This window comes from Pleurodeles waltl, chromosome 3_1 (assembly GCF_031143425.1).
Source record: "Pleurodeles waltl isolate 20211129_DDA chromosome 3_1, aPleWal1.hap1.20221129, whole genome shotgun sequence".
In the NCBI taxonomy this organism is placed as follows: Eukaryota; Metazoa; Chordata; class Amphibia; order Caudata; family Salamandridae; genus Pleurodeles; species Pleurodeles waltl.
In genome coordinates, this window is record NC_090440.1 from 1,703,878,380 (window position 1) to 1,703,898,910 (window position 20,531).

The 20,531-nt window shown below is 43.6% G+C and overlaps 1 protein-coding gene across 4 annotated transcripts in view; it reads left to right on the top strand.

Annotated features, from left to right (window-relative positions):
• The window catches only part of AGAP1 (ArfGAP with GTPase domain, ankyrin repeat and PH domain 1), a 942,320-nt gene that overhangs the window by 361,944 nt on the left and 559,845 nt on the right, over window positions 1–20,531 (top strand). For all 4 annotated transcript variants that reach the window (XM_069225552.1, XM_069225553.1, XM_069225550.1 and 1 more), the window contains exon 3: window positions 14,229–14,316. In XM_069225552.1, the coding sequence (XP_069081653.1) occupies window positions 14,229–14,316 (88 nt within the window). The remainder of the gene's footprint in view (window positions 1–14,228; window positions 14,317–20,531) is intronic.

The following is a 20,531-nucleotide window of genomic DNA, read 5'->3' on the forward strand; positions in this document are numbered from 1 at the left end:
ATGTAAGACAGTGTGTAAAAAGACGTGTAATTGAGAAATGCCCTTTAATTCACATGCTAGTATGGGCACCCCGGAATTCAGAGATGTGCGCAAATAACCATTCTTCTCAACACCTTATCTTGTGCCCATTTAGGAAATACAAAGGTTTTCTTGATACCTATTTTTCACTCTTTATAGTTCAGCAAATGAATTGCTGTATACCCGGTATAGAATGAAAACCCATTGCAAGGTGCAGCTCATTTATTGGCTCTGGGTACCTACGGTTCTTGATGAACCTACAAGCCCTATATATCCCCGCAACCAGAAGAGTCCAGCAGACGTAATGGTATATTGCTTTCAAAAATCTGACATCGCAGGAAAAGGTTACAGAGTAAAACATTGAGAAAAATTGTTGTTTTTTTCACCTCAATTTCAATATTTTTTTTATTTCAGCTGTTATTTTCTGTAGGAAACCCTTTTAGGATCTACACAAATGACCCCTTGCTGAATTCAGAATTTTGTCTGCTTTCCAGAAATGTTTTGCGTTTTGGGATCCAGCATTGGTTTCACACCCATTTCTGTTACTAAGTGGCAGGAGGCTGAAAGCACAAAAAATAGTAAAAATGGGGTATGTCCTAGTTAAATGCCAAAATTGTGTTGAAAAATGGGGTTTTCTGAATCAAGTCTGCCTGTTCCTGAGAGCTTGGAAGATGGTGATTTTAGCACCGCAAACCCTTTGTTGATGCCATTTTCATGGAAAAAACCACAAGCCTTCTTCTGCAGCCCTTTTTTTCCCATTTAAACATTTGTTCGCTGTATTTTGGCTACTTTCTTGGTCTCCTTCAGGGGAACCCACAAAATCTGGATACCTCTAGAATCCCTATGATGTTGGAAAAAAAGGACACAAATTTGGTTTAGGTAGCTTATGTGAACAAAAAGTTATGAGGGCCTAAGCGCCAACTGCCCCAAATAGCCAAAAAAAAGGCTTGGCACCTGAGGGGGAAAAGGCCTGGCAGCGAAGGGGTTAAATTCTTCCAATTTAAACAGGTGGTTGTATTTATCAGTGGGTGATAACTGTGGCACGGTGTCTACAGGCCACTGGGATCAAGATGCCTGGTGTTTGTAAATGTGACACTTGGAAATAGACGAAAATGTAAATGATGAGTTTTATGGAATTCATATGAACATAAAGTTAACTTTTCAGTTTAATTTTCTTCCATTTCAAAGTGTCATCTTTATACGCAGCAGACATCTTGCTCCCAGGGGCTGGTAGATACTGTGCGATATTTATAACTGAAAATACAGCTATTATTCTAAGTGGGAGAAAATGTAATTGCAGAAAAATGTTCCATACTATGTACATTTTTGCAGAACATTTTCAGTACTTTACATTTCTCTCATTTAAAAAATGGTTGTATGTTTGTGTTATACGCAATGGTGCCACTTATGGCGAAAGGAATGTTCTGTGCCACAAGTACAGACGACATAGATTTTCAGTCACCCATACACATATATCCCATTCATATGCACACATTAACATATCTCCAAAGACCACACTCTCATTGACTGACATGACAGCTCTGTCACAGTGCCCCTAGTCAAAGTATTTTGTTCAAACCTTAGTATTGAGCTCTATGGACATTAAGCTTAAAATCAGTGAAGCTGGGCATGGGAGGTGTCTGGTAACAATTTGAGAGTTGCTTAGCCTTCAATAGCTCAATCGTTTTCACTGATCAGAAGTAGCTCTCACTACTGAGATGATTAGAGACCCCTGGGATAGAATTACCTAGGTTAATATTATTGACTTCATCCTGTGAATTTAATAATGTTTTATTTAAACACTAGTCGAAGATATGGGACTATTCATGTTGTGGTAATTACCGTTCTTATATAGTCACTTTTAGTGTAATCTTTACTTTTGGTCAGAGAGTTAGGGACTTTCATACTTTAGTTGCTTAGGCAAACAATCTTTTGTGGAGATATGCTTTGTGACAATCACATGCAGCTTTCATACTTAAAGTGGTATTGAACATTCATAGCTAAAGGTTTAGTCATAGTCGCAACTAGCAGCAGAATGTTCATGATTGTTTGGTTACTATTTTAAGTGTTCTCAAAATTTCAGGCAGTCAAATCTGTTGTTGCTTTTGGTCATCTGCACTATGTAGAGTAATTGGCATGCCCATGCGGATTGTAGCATGCATTTGCTATTGATGTTATGTCTAAGAATTTCTTACCAGAAAAACTTAGAAAACATTATCTGGGTGTAAGTCTTCACCAGTGGTATTTCTGGATGCTATTTAGGTGCCCAAAATGTGTCAGAAAGTAGTGGTGTGAAAGGCCAGAGAGCATTGCCGATTGAATTCTGGCACCTTGGCTGATAGCCAAGTAGATTCCTCTGCGCTAAACAAATCCTTTCACGAACATACTTTGCCTGTCACTACCTCCATATCATTGCAAGGACTTGCAAATCTTTGCAACTCATGTACATTTGGGAACTATCCATGCTGAAATAAATGTATATGTTAATAACAGTAATGCATCTTGCCATGTTTCATAAATCACTGGTGTTCAGTCTAGAAAGCAAAACTGCTAGATTAATTATTCTTAATGGGTGACAACTGTGCAATGAATTTGAAGATTGGGTTGAAGCCCAAAAGATTTTTGGGTTCTTGTAAATGTTATAAAGATCTGATTCAAAATGTCTTATGACGTCCATAAAGTATTTTAAATATAATTACTATTTTCAATCAAATCAGGGCTTCAAAATTTTGCAGTTGTGAGGCTTTGACAGGTCCCAAAGTCCGAGTCTTTGCTGAATCTTTGTTGCAGTAGATACGGTTTCGTAGCATGCTTATAAAGAAAGGAGATAAGTAATTAAGAGGTCTTTGTGTTTTTGCACCACAGATTCAAGTCATATGACTCCTTTGATTTTCAGAGATGTATGGTTAAAGACCCGATGCCTGCATAAGGAAGTGTGATTTGCCAAAAGCCTGGCTAAGATCTCAGGTGGGATGGAAGAAAATCAACAAAGGCATATCCTAAAGCTTTGATATTTAGATCAGGGAGAAAGGGTTGCCAAAGCTATTGCTGAAGGTTCCAATGTACATGCTAAATAGAGAAAAGGCAGCTACATTCACGTCTGATTGCTGCAGGGTGTATACAAGGGATGAGCACTAAACAAAGGTAAGCCTGAGGACAGCAAGGTTTATACCGGAAAACATTGCAATATAAGTCCATCTGGAAAAAGAGAGTTTTCCATTGTGTGTGTCCTAAATGAAGTCTGGCCATATCAGAGAATGGTTGTTGAAAGGCACAGCAGAAGGCCACACATTCTATCAGATTATATCAGGGTAAAAGATCCAAAAAGGCATGAATGAGTTCTCTTGTTTACTCAGTTTAGACGAAAATAATTTTTTCCAGAGGCATGCTAGATATGCACTGTTAGTCCAGCAAAGATTATCTAGGCCTGTAGTTTCACCTTCATCAGATAGGTCATCCAGGCAGTAATGCACACGCAAAATCTCCAGGGATACTGTCTGTATGTTGGAGTCCTTTCATCTATGAAGGTCCTGTGGAGTACATATTAAAAAAAATATAATGTACAAACGTCCCAGTCCCTGCGAATCTGCCTCCATTTATGTTGGTGGTAATGGTCACCTATTGGAAGGTCTATCCCGCCTGGTCTCAGTTGACCCTGTGAACTATTTTTCACATGTCAGTGCATTATCTTTTTCGATATTTGGATTTCTGAACGCACAAATCAGGTACACTTGTCTGTTAATGAGAGACAGCAAACAAACTTGTGGGGGTATGTTAAGCTTGAGAGATAGGAAGCTGGCAGCTTCCAAGTATGCTGTGACAGAAGCAGCTAGTGCAGTCTTCATATACTGTCTGTACTATTTTGGCATACATTGAAATAGCTGAGTAAGACGTGAGTGCGGACAGTTGGTTTAGTAAGTTAAGCATTATACAAACACAAACCGAAATCTTAGCAGAGCATGAATACATTTTCATGGTGTGAGGGCAGGTGCGGTTTCAACATCTGCTGTAATCGTTCTTTATCTACTTCTTAATTAGCTGTTCCTTCAGTTCTTGAAAACAAGGGGGAAGCTAACAAACACAAATAGTTCTCGGACTTTACCCCCTCCCAGTCTTCGTGTAGATGCCAGGGTTAGAACAGCTGCATGAGTCATGAAATCACGACAAAGACACAACATGGAAGAACAGTTGCTCATTTATGCTCCCACAGATTCTTCGTGTTTGGCACTTGTTTCCTGCTCTTCTGTAACCATTGCTCACGTATACCAACATTCGCTTTTCTCTTTCTTGTTTTGACCTTTTACTGATCTGTCATGCACCACCTTGATTGTCTCCTTGTCACTCAGCCTGCCCATCTAGCTCAGCCAGGTCACCTTTAGAATTCTCTTTCCCTTCTTCGTTGCTATATTGGTAGCCATCTTAGCCATCCTTTACCGCACTGCATCTAGATTGGCTGTGTGTCTGGAGGATCCAGCACCTTCTTACGTACCACCCTCCACTACAGCAGGTTGTCAGTCTCTTTGACTTCCTTTGTTTGATTCTTCATTTGTCTTTCTCAGCTAGAGCTCGCTCTGCTTTGTCCCTTGCCGACCCACTCAACCGGGGCAGTTACTCCTAGCCAATGAATTGCTGTCAGTTGCTTAGCCAGGATTAACTCCAAAGTAGCACATTCTTGTTTTAGCTTACCTTTTTCAGCTAGCACACCCAACAAGCAGTAGTGCGCGTACTTTGTAGACACTCTCTGGGGGTCATTCTGACCCTGGCGGCCGGTGGCCGCCAGGGCCACCGACCACGGGAGCACCGCCAACAGGCTGGCGGTGCTCCCACGAGCATTCTGACCGCGGCGGTTCAGCCGCGGTCAGAAGCGGCAAGTCGGCGGGCTCCCGCCGACTTACCGCTGCTCGGGGGAATCCTTCATGGCGGCGGAGCGCGCTCCGCCGCCATGAGGATTCTGACCCCCCCTACCGCCATCCTGTTCATGGCGGGAAAGCCGCCATGAACAGGATGGCGGTAGGGGGGGTCGCGGGGCCCCTGGGGGCCCCTGCCGTACCCATGCCAATGGCATGGGCACGGCAGGGGCCCCCGTAAGAGGGCCCCGCAAAGTATTTCAGTGTCTGCCTTGCAGACACTGAAATACGCGACGGGTGCCACTGCACCCGTCGCACCTTCCCACTCCGCCGGCTCGATTACGAGCCGGCATCCTCGTGGGAAGGGAGTTTTTCCCTGGGCTGGCGGGCGGTCTTTTGGAGACCGCCCGCCAGCCCAGGGAAAAACTCATAATACCCTCCGCGGTCTTCTGACCGCGGAGCGGTATAATGGGGGCGGAATTCTGGCGGGCGGCCTCCGCCGCCCGCCAGAATCAGAATCACCCCCTCTCTGTCTTCCCATTTAATTTCGATGCTGTTTCTGACCAGTAACTTCGTAATTGTGGACACTTGTCAACTGTACGAATTTTGCTCTAGGCTCCATGCATCTAGAGCACCCATTTGACCAAAATGGGCAAACTTTACTGAGCTTCGTTGATTTCAGATATGTCCAAGGCATGTATTTAAACTGTGCTAACTGCAACTTAGCATTTTTTTATGCTTATTTTACACTCTCACATATTGCTTCCCAATCTCTGTGGCCAGGCCGTCGCAGTCCTCTCTCCACCATTCTCGTGCTAGATGTGCCTGCCCTCTTTGGCTTCACACAGTGCCCTGTACAGCTTACCAACGTCCTTTCTAACGCGGTACTCAAAGGTATCTCCATAGTTTGTGTATTCCATGGGGTCTCTAGGAAATCTTTCCAGGGATCTCTAGCAATTTTTGACATATGCAGAAACTGCCTAGTTCCAATCCCAAAATGTTCTTGGTGTCTTGAAGCTTGAGGAAAGTAACATTTGGGTATTGATCTCCCCCTCATGATGAAGTCACCCTCCTTCCACGATGGCACCAGCAAGGCCTCCTAGTACCTTAAAGGGTCTAATGCTCCATGATGGCTTCTCGTCCGCATACAGAATTCTACAGACCACCGTCCTAATCACTCTCACCTACACATCAGGTAGTTGTGTTGGTATGTAAGGACAGAGTACAGGGGTTTTGCTACATATCATTAATATGTCTTGTTGTGAGTCGGGCTTTCCTAGATTTCATCAGTTTTGAACCACTTGACGAGTATGCTGCATTCCTCTGCGCAGCCTAACTCGTACTAAAACCTCCACGGCCAGGGAAAGGGGGCTGAGCAAGCCACAAGAGTCAAGGGGTAGAGATTGCTAAAAGTATAATGCTGTTATTTTCTCCTCTGGAATGAAGAGACATGACACTGGAGCCAGGTAGTTAAGGAATTCAACAACACCGGCACGGATGCTTTCAATCACTCTGGAACTAATAATGGCAAAACCCTGAGCTCTGCTGAAAGTTCACTGAAGCACTGACATGTTGCCTTTTATACTTGACACGGAGCAGTGTTGTCAGAGATCAGTTCAGGATGGGCCTCTGCCATAACAGAAGGTCACAGGAGCTATGCAGGCCAAACCCTCTCGTCCACCCAAGATAGATTTCCTGGTGTTGCTGTGCAGGAAGTCATGTACATTTTTCTCTGCTCAGAGATATTGACCGTGAGATAGTGGAACTCCTCTTTGAACTGTCTATGGTCGTATCTTTGTCAGTGCAGTCCTTGTGGTCTGGCGTGCAGTAAATGCTGGCTCTACCCTGGGTGACAAGACAAGTCCGCGAAATGACAATGTTGCATACACTGCTCCAACAAATGAAAGAAAGCCCCATATTACTAAACAAAACTTTAGTCTTACTAATGAAAGCACAATAGATTCCTTATTTCAATAAATATCCTTTGTAACAGCTTCAACACCATTTAATAGGCATCGAGTAACCCCAAGCTCCATTTTCTTTGGGCAGCTTCAATGTACCAAGTTTGACCCTGCTCCTTTTCCCTGTGCATAATACATGAAGGTTCACAGACGCAAGATGTGATGGCAGAACGCACCACAGGACACATCAAGCTACTACTCCTAGTAAGCGACTCATCCAAAATGACCCACATTTCATAAAAATTCTCATGACCTATTTTATCGTATATTGTGCATTGAAAACTAAATTAATGGCAGAAAGAATATTTGTTCACTTAGAAAAGTAATTCGTCATTAAATTTAAGAGGAGAAGTAATTGTATTATGGAAAAGCAGAGGCACCCATATCCCATGCAGTCCCCAGAAAACAGACTCTTTTACAGCATAGGTCGCTAAAGTTGGAATTGCAACTGAAAGAGCCGTTCTTGATGTTTATAGTTCCAGGCCTGTCTACATACTCAGCCTCCCCTGAGTTATCTTTGCTACATCACTGCTGCTGTTAGATTCTTGTGTGAGCCCAGGCAGAGACAAATGGAAGCCTGTGCTTGTAGGCACACTTTTGCCACCAAGTCCCTTTTTGTGTGTTATGCTCAAATTCTTAATTAGGCTGAAGGCATTTTCTTCTTTTGAAGGCAAGATCTTCATAAACAGGGAATGATGGAATAAGAAAGAAAATTTTTGGACAGAGATGTCTGCAGGAGTGTTCAGGTTCCTGTTCCTAGGTGGCTTGCTTGTGGGAAATGGAAGGCAAGCATATAGCACAGCTCTAGAGGGCATGGAGAAAGATGGTATAGAGGATGACCAGATCTTCCACGGTCAGACCAGGGCTTGAAAAAGTAGACTTTTGCGTTGTGTGCCTTAAAGAGAATGGCTGCATTTTTGCTGGTTACCACTCGGAGTATGCAGAAGAGTTTTAGAGAAGAACATTCTTGGCTACATCAGTAAAGAAGGGGGGAAGTTTGCGAGGGAGTAATTTAAAAAATCAGCCCAGATGGAGGTCTGATATTCCTGGACGGAATTGATGGTGTATATTCAAGCACTATCTGGGTGTCCACCTTTTTTTTTTTTTTTTTTTTTTTTTTTTTTTTTTTTTTTTTAGCAGGGAAAGGGTGATATGTTCTTTAGCCATGCAGGAGGTTCCAGTTCTTCTGGCCTTGGATCAGTCGGCTGATTGGTCTAGGTTGATTTGGTGAGTGGATTTAGAGTGTTGGATTGACTGAGGGCTTTAAGAAAGGTTTGCATAAACTAGTAACTGTGTACATGGTCATATAGGGTTGTGTTGGTACCAACGTAAGGAGCAACCAAACGCATTTTTTCTGGGTGAATTAAAATGAGGGTTGCGGAGAGCGGTTCAGTAAAAAAAGAAACTTTTAGGAGTGGAGTTGATCAAATTTAACCCACGAAACCAACCAGTCAGGTACTAAACCAATTTCTGCAAAGAAAAACAGATTGTCAAAGTCCATAATAATTGGTCAAAAACAGTTCAGCAAAGAGTGACTATGGTTAAATGTGTCCTAGCTATTAGATCAGGTGTCTCCCTGTAAAGGGGGCAGTGGATAATAGCAAATGACCACATCATAAACAATAGCAACCATGTGTATATGTGGGCAGCTGTATGCAAACCATGCCACAGACAGCTGAACGTGATAGTGGATCTAAGGGAAAGAGGATAAATCGTGTTTTTCTCTTGGATCCTCTACAGTTGGAAGCAAAGACACCTGTTTTCCCATCACAGATCATAAGGCCACATTTAATTTACCTAATTAACAGTTCTGAAATCATGTGCATCAGGTATGGTATTATACCTTTACTTCACATTTGGAAATTTCTGTTAAATCTGTGACAAATATTTGATCATATGTCATTCTGTTTGTCAACTACTAAATGTGAGCAATTTACCTTAATTGCTCCATTTATTGTATGCCATACAACTGGCTATTTCACAAATTGACTTCTGAAGGCCTAGCATTGTTCACATAGGTAGCATGTTTAGCTTTTTCTGCAGATATTGTTGGTAGGAACAATTAAGATTGTCAAAGATGATACTGCATATTGTCTCAGCTGGCTCAAGATATTGGTTGTCCAATATTGATAAGTCCAGTTTTACTCATATGATTTAGTGCAATGGCTTGTACCAAATGCAGGATAACAGAGATTATCACAAGCACTGAAAGTCAAGATCCAGACAGTGCTATTTTATTAAAAACATTTTATTTACAGTTGAAGAAACACACCTGTTAAATGGTGAACAACTGTGAAAATGGGCCCTGATTCATGACCCCAATCAGACCAAGCCAACAAACCATAACCAAAATTCTACTTCCTACTGAACAAATGGGGTATGTTACCCTTTGGCCCAGACTTCGCAAGGACCAGAAACTCTTTGGTTCCAATGTCTACAAAGCTCTCAGAAGCTTACTGTTTAGGTGACATTTAGTTGCCCATTGTTACTAGAGGCACATATAAGTTGGGGGTGGTGGCAAGGCAATATCCCAAACACTTCTTTATGTGGGTTAGATGTTCTGGTGTCTTGTGATATGAGCACCTCTGGACAAAGGTATGGTGTCACCAGACCAGTTCACACTACCAAATGCACCAGTCGTTCATGGTATTTTCAGGTTTAGTTGGGTGTTTCATCTCTGGCTCTTTGTGGTTGCAGGCAGGGCCACAGGGAGAACTTTAATGCTGTTGGATAAAAGCCTACAGGCCATAGTAAAGATTAGTTTTTTAACTGGAAGGCCCCTAGCGGGCTATGCCTCGGTCTGTTTAGGATTAGGGATCAGTTGCAGGGCAAAGAGGAAGCTTGATTTAAAATATAGGACAGTCAGAGTTTAGATACAGTTCACTGACTCCAGCACATGGTCAGCTAGTTGCTGGACATTAAGCAATACTGATCTGAAGTCAAAGATGGTGGAACATGTCTGACTTTCTTGCAGCAAATGTAGGAGTGGCAGATCCTAGCTTAATGCCAAATGAGGCCGAGGGAATGTGCCTCCTTACTGAGAGGAGAAAACCCCGAACAGGTGTGGGTCATTGGTATAGGGCAGTGATTCTTAACCTTTTTCTATGGTTCCCCACTTAATCATTGCTGTAGCTCGGGGAACAACCACTCCCACTGAACCATTATTGGAATCTACGGGAAACCAACAGGTCATTACTTGAAGCCAGGGACCCTGGTGTTGGCATTTTCGATTATTTGAACTGCTAAACAATACACTATAAATACAGAAACAGCCATTCATGAAACAAATGCACAAATGATGAACTATTCAGAAACATAGGAAAAATATATATATATATATGTGTGTGTGTGTGTATATATATATATATATATATATATATATATATATATATATATATATATATATATATTAAATGGAAGTTTGGAGTTTCTCTAAATTCAATTGAGGCCACTCATTGGCCTTTCTATATTCTGCTTAATGCACTGCTCCCACAAATCAATCTGAGGTTGCTAACTTAATTTTTAGACTTTGATTTCGAGTTCCTCCACATTTACAGAACGTTTACCCGTTTTCCACATTTGTCTTCTTTGTTTATATACACTTTATTAATCTGTTAATATTATTTAATTTTCTAACCACTTGTGGACCCTCTGAATATGCTTTCGGACCTCCAGGGGCCCCGGGCCACAGGTTAAGAACCACTGGTGTAGGGGGTAGTTGCCAACTAGGCATGGTCACTGAGGGCCTCTCACCTACTTTTGCAGTTGTCCTGGTCAACAGGTCCTTCACAATGTCTAGATTGTTTCTCAGTAGGGCAGCTTCATGGTCTGTGTTCACAGTAATAAAACTGTGCGAGGACATTCTTCACCTTTTGCATGGTGGATGCTTCTGGACATCATTCAAGCACACTGATGAAGTAGGTAGACACTTCAAGTCCATTTCAGGAACCTGGTCACTTGGACAGAACTTATTCGTAGCTTGGCATCAGCTGAAGGAAATTAGACAACATAGATCTGCGACATTCAAGAAGCACTTTCTGTTCTTTGCTGATCTTCAGGGGCATAGATCTTCAAAGTTCTGGTTGTAGGACTTCAGTAGAAATTCGGTCCAAGAGAGTTGGATAGGACCACATGTCAAGCTTGCAATAATCAAGTGACCTTGTTTGAAATTTTAGGTGATATGTCACTTGGCGAAGTAGGCATGTGTGTAGGTTCCATTTTTGGGGTTGGATATATTCGAGCTCTAAGCCAGGCTTCACAACTTCTCTTTTATGATCGTACAGCATGCTGCTAGTGGCTTCAGGAGGAAGAAACCCAGATCACCAGTGCAGGGCCTTTGTTGTTGCATAACAATACTGCAATCATACATATCTTGGCTATGGTTGACATTCATTCATTAACCCATTTTAATGCATGCTCTGTAGGAGAGAGCACTTAGTAACGGTGAGGGGGGTTTCAGTAATTCTCATCTCTGAGGGTAACTAAAAATCTGCAATAGATTACTTAGCATTTTCTCCTCAAGCAGAAGAGGGCAGTTACTTCCTTGACATTTAACAGAGGTACTTCAGCTATCCACCACCCCACCTCGCGCCTGTAGCTCTGATGGTGTGCACAAACAGCCACCTCGGTGAACTCTGGCGTCTGCAGCTATTTGGTAAAAAATCAACTGCAAGTAACTTTCAGGAAAATATTTTTTAAATGCCACATTAACCCCTCCACATATTATATTGCCTTTTCCAGTAGTACCAAAAATGTTGTCTGTGGATGACATATTAGCATTGTTTAATTTTAAAAACTCTCTGCCAGGTTTCTCAGTCTGTCGCCTCAATCATCAGGAGTCAATAGGCCACCCATCCTCATAGCTGTACCAAAAACCTCTTTTAGAAATCAGAAACGTACAAGCCCAGGACGTGTTTGGGGTTGTGGTTTGTGTGAGTGATACAACAAATGGCAGAACTATAGGTTTTACCACAATACCAGTAAGAATCGAAAATAATATATTTCTTAGCTAAACTACTGCATAGTTTCAGAACCTTGTTACACTTTTCAGTGGGTTGTAGAGTTGCTAAGTAAAGAGTGTGCAGCAGCAGCGTTAATGCTGATAGTGAACATATTCTCCAAACTGGAGCACTTGTGCCACAGACCCTAGTTTATTTCACCTGTACTCTGACTTTTTGTGTAAATATTCACCCACGCCCCTATCTCCTCTTTAGCATTTTCATGGTTTCTTCCAGACCTTAGCCTCATTGCCAGACCTAGTTGTCCAGTTCTCCTTGATAACTAACGCTGACTCGCTCATATTTGCTTCATTATGTTTTGTCAGCAAGCCTTCCGGTCCGTCAGTCAAGCCAGACCTGGATGCTGTTAACACTTTATTTATGCCCTTTACTTTACGGGTGTGACGCTTTCTGGGCAAACTCATTGATTGGCGGGAAACCACGCAGTGTAATCTCCTTGGGAGATATTCAGTTTGCCAACTTCAACCATTCAGCCTCAAACCCAGCTACAATGATCTCTTTTAAGCTAGTCTGTGCTGCAACTTGGAAGTCAAATGCACTTACAGTGCCGCTGTAGCGAGATCGAGAGAAGATCATTAAAATCTCTCCTATGACCGGTGCTCCAGAGCTTTGTCCTGACCGCAGCTAACCGTGATATAGGTCTGTCTTTGGACCTTAGGAGCATTAAATATGTTGCTGCCCTGGAAAGAGAGTTTTGATTTCATAGGTTTAAAAGTATCCTAATTTAACAGTTACATTTGAAATATTTTAATTTAGGCTATATAGTGTGTGGCTTAATAAGCACAGGGGCAGCTCCTCTGTTAGGGCGGAGGAGCGTCGCCCTCCAGCACCCCCCACCAGCAGCAGAAGCTGCAAAACCTTCAACAAACAAAACTATAATAAACTATGTTTATTATCTTTTTGTTTGTTAAACAGGTGGAGCCAAGGGATTGACAAGCAGTTCCCCTCAGAGCGCTCCCCCTCAGAGCGCATGTGTGTTTGGCTGGCCATCCCGGGCCAGCCAAACACATACGCAGTAGGCTCTCTCCAGCCCAGCAACATAGTTGACTGGCTGGTGCGCGCCTGCACAGGCTCCCGGTCTGCCTGGGAGTACCCTGGATGGGCACTCCCAGCCAGTCCTAACGCTGGGAGCCTGTGCCTGCAGCCTGGAGCGACGAGGGAAAGAGGAGCAGCAGCAACGGAGGAGATAAGTTTTCATTTTTTTTATTTTTATTTTGTTATTAACTGTTCCCCCACATGCCGCACCCACGGCTTCAGAGGGCAGCGAGCCGCGACTGAGAACAAGCCCTAGAAGGATGCTCCTGTTATATTTGATGTATATATCCGTGAGCAAATAAGGAAAACTTGGTGTCCAAAAGTCAGCCGCTCGCTTTTGGATCGGTTTTACCAATTAGGATTAATTCATGGCATGCATACTCTACTTAAAATGGCTTGCCAGCAAAAAACTCCTTTTCCTTTAAATCACTTTCCACCAACCAGGCCCGCATTTGGTGATTTCCCCTAGTTCCATGGATTTTGCTAAAGGCCTAGCAGTAATCCATATTTTGGGTTTCTTTTATGAACAGTTCTGTACAGTACAGAAATGTGTATGTCCCTCCAGTCAGGTGTATCGCTGACTCCTCAGGTCATGAGAATGCATTGATGATGCTTAGAAAAGATAGAGCTCATGCGCTAGTAGAGTTCTTGAGGTAGGCTGAAGTCCCAGGTGCCGTGGTCTCTATGCTGATATTAGTAAGAGGAACTGTTGTTGGTTGACAGTGAAGCCTCATTGGAGGCCTCCGAGTAATGTGCAGTTAGATGGTGCTGTCATCTCGGTTTGTGTACTAAACCGGCCTCCTTGTAAAAAAATAATAATAATAATTGCACACAGTTTGGTGTATCGCCAGTAAGAGACAATACATGGACACAGAATAATAAATAGGAGAGTGTGCAGTGTAAGGGGTTCTATCTTCCAAGACATTATACACATGTAGAGCAGCAGATACAAGAGTGGGAAAAGTTAGATGTTGTGTTAGAGGGCTATTATATATGGAGAGATTAATGCAAAGGAAGGTGCGTAGTTGAGACCGTTCTACCACAAGGGACACCAAGAGATCTATCACATAATGTGCAGACTGCACACATTGAGTTAATTCCACTAATGGCTGTTGATCTTCTACAGTAGTGGACATTAAATTATGCATAGTGAGTGATCTGTTAGGAAAGTGTGTGCAATGACCTTATGGTGAATTAACTGTACAGGACCCAGAGATAAGTGTAATAGAACATTGGTGCAATCCTGGGAGCTGTCTGTCTCCTTAATAGGTTGGGTGTTCAATCAGGCGACTTATGCCTCATCACTGCTGTTAGATGATCATCATTTCTTTTCCTCTTTTTTGTTGCAGGGCATTGTGGGCAATTTAGCCAGTGGCAAGTCGGCCCTGGTACACCGGTATCTAACAGGCACGTATGTTCAAGAGGAATCCCCGGAAGGTAGGTCAAACTCAGTCCCCAGTAAGGTCTGGTTCTCAAATTCTGGTTATTTAACCCACAATAGGAGGTAATAACTATTTTAATATCTGTGCACTCAAAATAGAGGCTTGCTGTGGGTATTACTTCTGCAGTGTGTGCTTAAGCAAACATAACCTTTACCTAACATTATGTGGTAGTTGCCCAAATGAAACTCCGCAGTTTGGCTTGAGATCCTTTGTAGTATTCAGTGAGAGATCCCAGAAAAGATCACTTCTCCATGAGGCATAGGAAGGCTTTTACATGTTTTTCAGTGGAAAAGCCCTGTGGATTACTTTCTTATCTTGCCACTGGTGGGTCGTTATCCTTGCCCATGTTCTGGTACCAAATTGCCTTGTTGTCCTACAACAAGCCAGGAGTAAAAACAAAATGAATGTGTGGCCAGATTGTGCTCGCTTCCTTGGAAGCACTGCAGTAGTCTCCCTTCAAATGGCATGAATTCCCTACTCATGCTATTTTTCTGTTGAGGAGCAAAGGTGCGTCTTCTCTACATGGTCAAGAAGTATTTGTACTGTCCCATTAAAATGATAAGGTATCGTGGATGGGTGCCTGAGAATACCTGCAGACATGGTGAATTTTCTTTCACTGCAGAAGCCATCTCCAACCTCAAATGACTAAAGCTATGTTTTTTTTTTTTTGTTTTTTTTTAGAGTTCTTTACATTTTGAGAATAGTGAACAATTTATGCAAAAATATTTGCTCATCAACAGTCCATCTCTAACTCTGGAAAGAATTCCTTAGTCGTCGCCTCTTAGCAGAAATCATCCAGATATTTGCAACTTTTTTCTAAAAAAGGGCAATTTATTGATCTCTGCTGTAGATGATAACAGTTCTGGTTCCAGATGCAGTACTCGTTAATCTTTTGTTGATTTTTCTAATAACGTATCCAAGAGTGACAAAGATAACTCTCTCTAAACAATATTCAAAACACAAGGAAAAGAAGACTTTATCTGTTTAGCAAACAGTAATATCTTATTTATCACACCTCATATGCAGTGATCAATAATCTGTTATTCCCTTGCATTATTGATCGTGTTCTTCATGCATTGATCAATGTTTTTGATTTTCTCATGCAGTGATCAATCTGGTATTGATTGTTCCCTATGCAGTGACAACAATCTGGAATTGATCTTGTTGTTCACACAGTGGCCAACCAGCTAATGTCCCTATTTACTATGCAGTGAGCGCTACTTGTGTTTCATTAATGGTGTTACACAGTACTGATTATTATCATATGCACCCTGCTTTCACGGACATACAAATCCACCAAGATTTCACCATGCTTTCTGCTAGCAACTCTGGGTTTGAAAGGTATTGTCATCCCATGTGTGCATAGCCCTGTGCCCGTGAAGCCTTCCCTACCATAATATGAGGGAAGAGGAATGTAACATCCTTCAGCTCGTGCAAGCCATGGCTCCCCACAAGTCGCACTCACATATGTCAGTCACAGAAGGACGTGTGTCTGTTTACAGAGGGGAATGTGATGGGCAGCAGTGCTCTCTTCTGCGTCACATTGTCCTTCCCTGTGGGTTGGATGTCCTTTTTGCACGAAATGTCTCCAGCAGCTAAGGCTGCCGGAGGTATTCATTATATTAACTTAACTACGGCCCGGTTCTGTCAGATTTGAGCTTGAACCCGGGCTTCTCCTGGAATCGCATCTATGCTGAGTCAGTCCAGCTTTAGCTAACCCCAAGCCTTTGATGGATGCCAAACAGTCGCCTGTTGTTGGCCCCATGTTAACGTGTCAGTTGCTTTCCCTTCAGAAATCAAACGTTTTCTACAGTTTAGTTAAAGGGGACTTTACAGTGATTGGAAAGTGGGTGTCTAATGCACCAGATATAGACAAATCACCTTTAAACGTAACAAAAAATGAAGGTAAGGCAGTCGTTCCTAGTGATGCCCCAAACCTTAAAATCTCAAATTCATGTAGAATAATGTACAGACACTTTACACAGGTTTTTTTTTGCGAGTCCGTGTGTGTCTATGATGCATTCTCTTTTGTTGCAGTTGATCAATCCAGGCTAGCCTGTTTTGCCTGTTAAATGCAGCAGTGCACCTCGTGCACCTCGGCTGCCTGCATGCATCCTACCACTTGTGGTTCCAGAGATGCCCACTTCAGTTACTGGTGACTAACTTAAGGGCCAAGCCCCCGGGACTAAGATGTGTGGCGTATGGAACTTCAATTTATGCAGTACCCCAAGAATAACCCAGCCTATCAGCCGCTGCAGTGTCAGATAGAACCTCACTCTGTTTGCAGGTGACCTCCTTGAAAGAAGATAGACTTTTGTCCCTCATCTTTGCATTAGTAATTTTTTGCAATCTGACCATTCAAAACTGTGCTTGCAGGTACCAGTTCTTAGAAATAGTAAATAACAGTCGTGGCCAGTTTCATTTGCAAGAACTCCTTTAAATTAAGTTTCTCCCCTAGTTAAACTTCTTATCAAAAGATGGTGAACGAAATGACCAGGTCTCAAATTTTTGTACAGTTTGTTATTAATATCCAGCTTTGAATCATTTTGTAAATGATGCTCCCAGATACTCTGCTTGCAATTGCACTGACTGCTTATGATGTCATAGACATTGTGCATCTGAAACGGTCAGTGGAAGCTAAACAGATTATATTAAAGGATCACAAAGCACATTGGTAGAGTTCGATGAGACTATGGATGTCTGAAATCTCATTTCACATTCATCTTCCACGCAGAAGGTAAGCTCTCTGGTCACATTGCAACTTACACTAAGTCCTCAGTGGCATGCTACGCATGCAGTGAGCGCCTGACCATAAGGAACCTTGGTCTTGGGCGCACCCACATTTTCAGGTTGGGGCGATATCAGTCTCCCTTAGCGAGAGCCGTCCATCAATGCTCAGCAGTGTCAATGTGTCCAATAGTATACGAAGAGGCCATGAATGAGCTCTCCGCTTGTTGCTTCATGCTTTGTCTGCTCTTGTGTGTGCGCCATGACTGTTTCAGTCCGTCTTTGAATCTCTGGTTCCTTCTTTCCCTCACTGGCTCTTCCATTCTTTGCAGATATGGATGCAGGTAACGCTTCCTTCTCTCCACCTGGCGCTTCAGGGGCTGAGGAGGCTCCACTTCTCCATCGGAGAGTTTTCCACTTTTCTTTTGTGTCTCATGCTTCACCATTTAACTCTAGACTCCATCCATCTGCACTCTGTCTGTCTGCGCCCTCGTTTAGTGTTAGTGGTAGATTAGTTGCACCTTGTGTCTTCTGTAATCCGTCACCCCATCCCAGGTTGCTTCGTGGTGGCATGTGAAGCAGAGTCCTGAAGGGCCCTGAAGGCACCATTCCCACTGCGGCTGCAGGTAAAACACACTGGGAAGAATAGCCAAGAACTAAGAAAGACCACAGCAAAACCTTCACGATAAGCGATCCAGTATTTTGTTTTTTGTCTGCCTTTGATTGGGATTAAAGAATCATTAGATTGAATGAATTTATGTTAGCCAATGATGCTGTAGAGTTCCTAAGTGCCTTGTAGAATGGAAAACTTTGAATTGGATGCTGATAACTTTAGCCCTTAACCCATTTATGGAGTCATGGGTGACCTGAATTGCTCCATAGAGTGCTCCTGCAGTAAACAATAAATAGTCTAATTTGCCAGTAGTATGCATGGACACCAGCTCTGACCTGCGCCTACCAAGTGTCAATACCTGCTCTCACTCGCTGGTAATCTATGTTGCGTATACCCTGGCCATTGAAATTATGTGATGCTGCAGCATTTTCACCAGAATAATAGATTTACCACACGTGCCATGTAGTCCACCATCTGCTTCATAATGGGCAGACTTCAACAAACAAAATTGTTTCTAGTTGAACAGGCCAAAATGTGCTTTAAAAAAGCACTGTGCGTGGTACTGTGAAGTGGCAGACCCTTTGCAGGGGTTAACTGACCCGTTGATTGCTGTATTCATGTTTTAAATTAGTACAGAGGTGACATTTTTGCCCAGGCACTATTAATGTGTGTTAGAATGAGAAATAGTGAACTAATACTGCCACTGAATGTTCTACATAATGCCGAATAATTTAGTGAACCCGGTCAGGTAGTTTAGTCATTCATTGATGCATAATTAAGTGCCCCTGCTCCTATCGAGTGTAATCTGCCGGTGTTGGGTCCAGGCTAGTAGTGTGTTTTTTTCTGCTCCTACTGCGATCTGTTACACTGTCTGACAATCTGTAACCCTCCTTAAATGCACAGTCCAGTGTGACGGGACTGTTCCTGAATACCAAATGCAATCGGCAAGTACAGTGCCTCAGATGTGCAGTTTTGTTTGCCAGTATTATGCCAGGAACACTGGTCTTTCTGTTTACCAAGTATATTCCGGTGGGTACTGCCATTAATACTCCGTGTATTTCAACACAGTAACACCAAATACGACGGGGTGGTCACTTAGAAAACTAGCAGACTAGACTGGTTATTGGATAATGCTACTGCAGATAAAACTGGTGTGGACTCGATGGCCGTGCACAGCACTGGAAGATTATACGGTATTCAAGCACACAACCTGTGTGAAACAGCCCGACGGATATTGGTGGATACACGTGCACAGTGCTGGCAAATTACTCCATCGTCTCTGCAGGAGCTGTGCTTGAATACACCCCCTTGTCTAGTCTGGCAGTACCGTACTTGAATACCCTGCGTTACCTGGCTGTTCGGTGTCTGCCCCCCAAACCTCATCCCCCCTTTGTACGGCGGGTCCTGTGCTTCGATGCCAGTGTGATCTCAGAGTACAGCGCCTGGACACACCCAGTGTTGTTTGTCGCTACTCCGATTGACTCTCCTGTTTGACCTGCAGGTTCTGTGCTTGGAACGGCCTCACATGCCACTACTGTGCACGGGTTCACATCGAGCCATATTTGTTTGGCCTTCGTTGTGTAATTGGCAGCCTGCAGGTGGACGTTCTGTAATTTCTGGCGCTGCTGAAATTGAACATGAATTTGCGGGATTATCGATCGGGTGTTTAACCCGCCAGTAATGTGCATGTATAACAGGCCTCTTTTCTCGTGAGTTTTCTGGCTACCTATTGTTCTTTCTGCGGGTCTTCAGTATTGTGCAGAACTAAGTTATATCTAGGTATGCAATTTTTCAGTCATGTATGTGGTTTATCAGTTGTTAGCTATTTCCACAGCAATGCCATGTCGCTGTCGTACATAACAGTTTACCTAGTGCATGGTCTCTTTACTCCGCGTATAAATCCAGGCTTCCACTGCTTTAATTCCAGACTGACACCGCGTGGCTCTTGGCGAGCCATCTATATCTCCAACCACATCCCTCTGGCACCCGAAACCCTTGGTAACATTGCCTTATAAAGGAGTTGCCTCATTGCCAACAAGCTTGTGTTGTCTGGGCAACCCCAGCTTCAGACATAGGCTCAGAATGTGAAGCCGGGCAGTGTATGTACACGCTTAGAAATATGGGCGAGAGGAGTGTAGTGTTGGGCCCTAGGCCCTCATGCTGCTGAAATCATGGATACAGACACAGTAGCATAGTGGTTAGAACTGGCCCCGAGCAGCACCATTACCCACATTATGCGCAGACCCAGCAGCCTTCCCACACGCTGTGGGCCACGCTTTGGCTGACACGGGGGCCACGCCTCATTTACGGCGACCGCAGCCGTATTGGCAGTGCTGCGGGATGCTATGCTCCCTCCATGTGTTGCGTGTCTGCACGATAGCGCTTCTGCTGTCGCGGCCGCAGTAACGCTTTCTTCTTTGCGGCAACCGCCGCTGTATTTGGAGTACTGCGGGCTGCATTTCTCAATGCCAGAGGGGCTTTCCTCATACCCCCGGGCTCACCTCATCCTTGGTGGAGTGCCGGATGGCGCTCCTGTTCCCCTCCCTCCTCGGGCACAGGCAACTCTTCCCCCTTTGAGCAGCATCGGAGTTGCTGCCAGTGCCCACGTGGAGACGTTGACCCTCGTCCCCATTGCAGTGTTGGGGCCCTAGGCCCTTATGCTACTGAAATCAGGGACGCAGACACAGTAGCATAGTGGTTAGAACTGGCCACGAGCACAAGCGCCGGGCCCTTTTTATTGGCAGGGTCACGTGACTGGTGACGCCTGTGTTGGGTGGGTGTGGGGGTGCATGTAAGACCAGCCCTCAGCCGCGTGGCTGGTATAAACACTAGAATGTGTCCAGCAGGACACTGCAAGGAGGTGATTGACT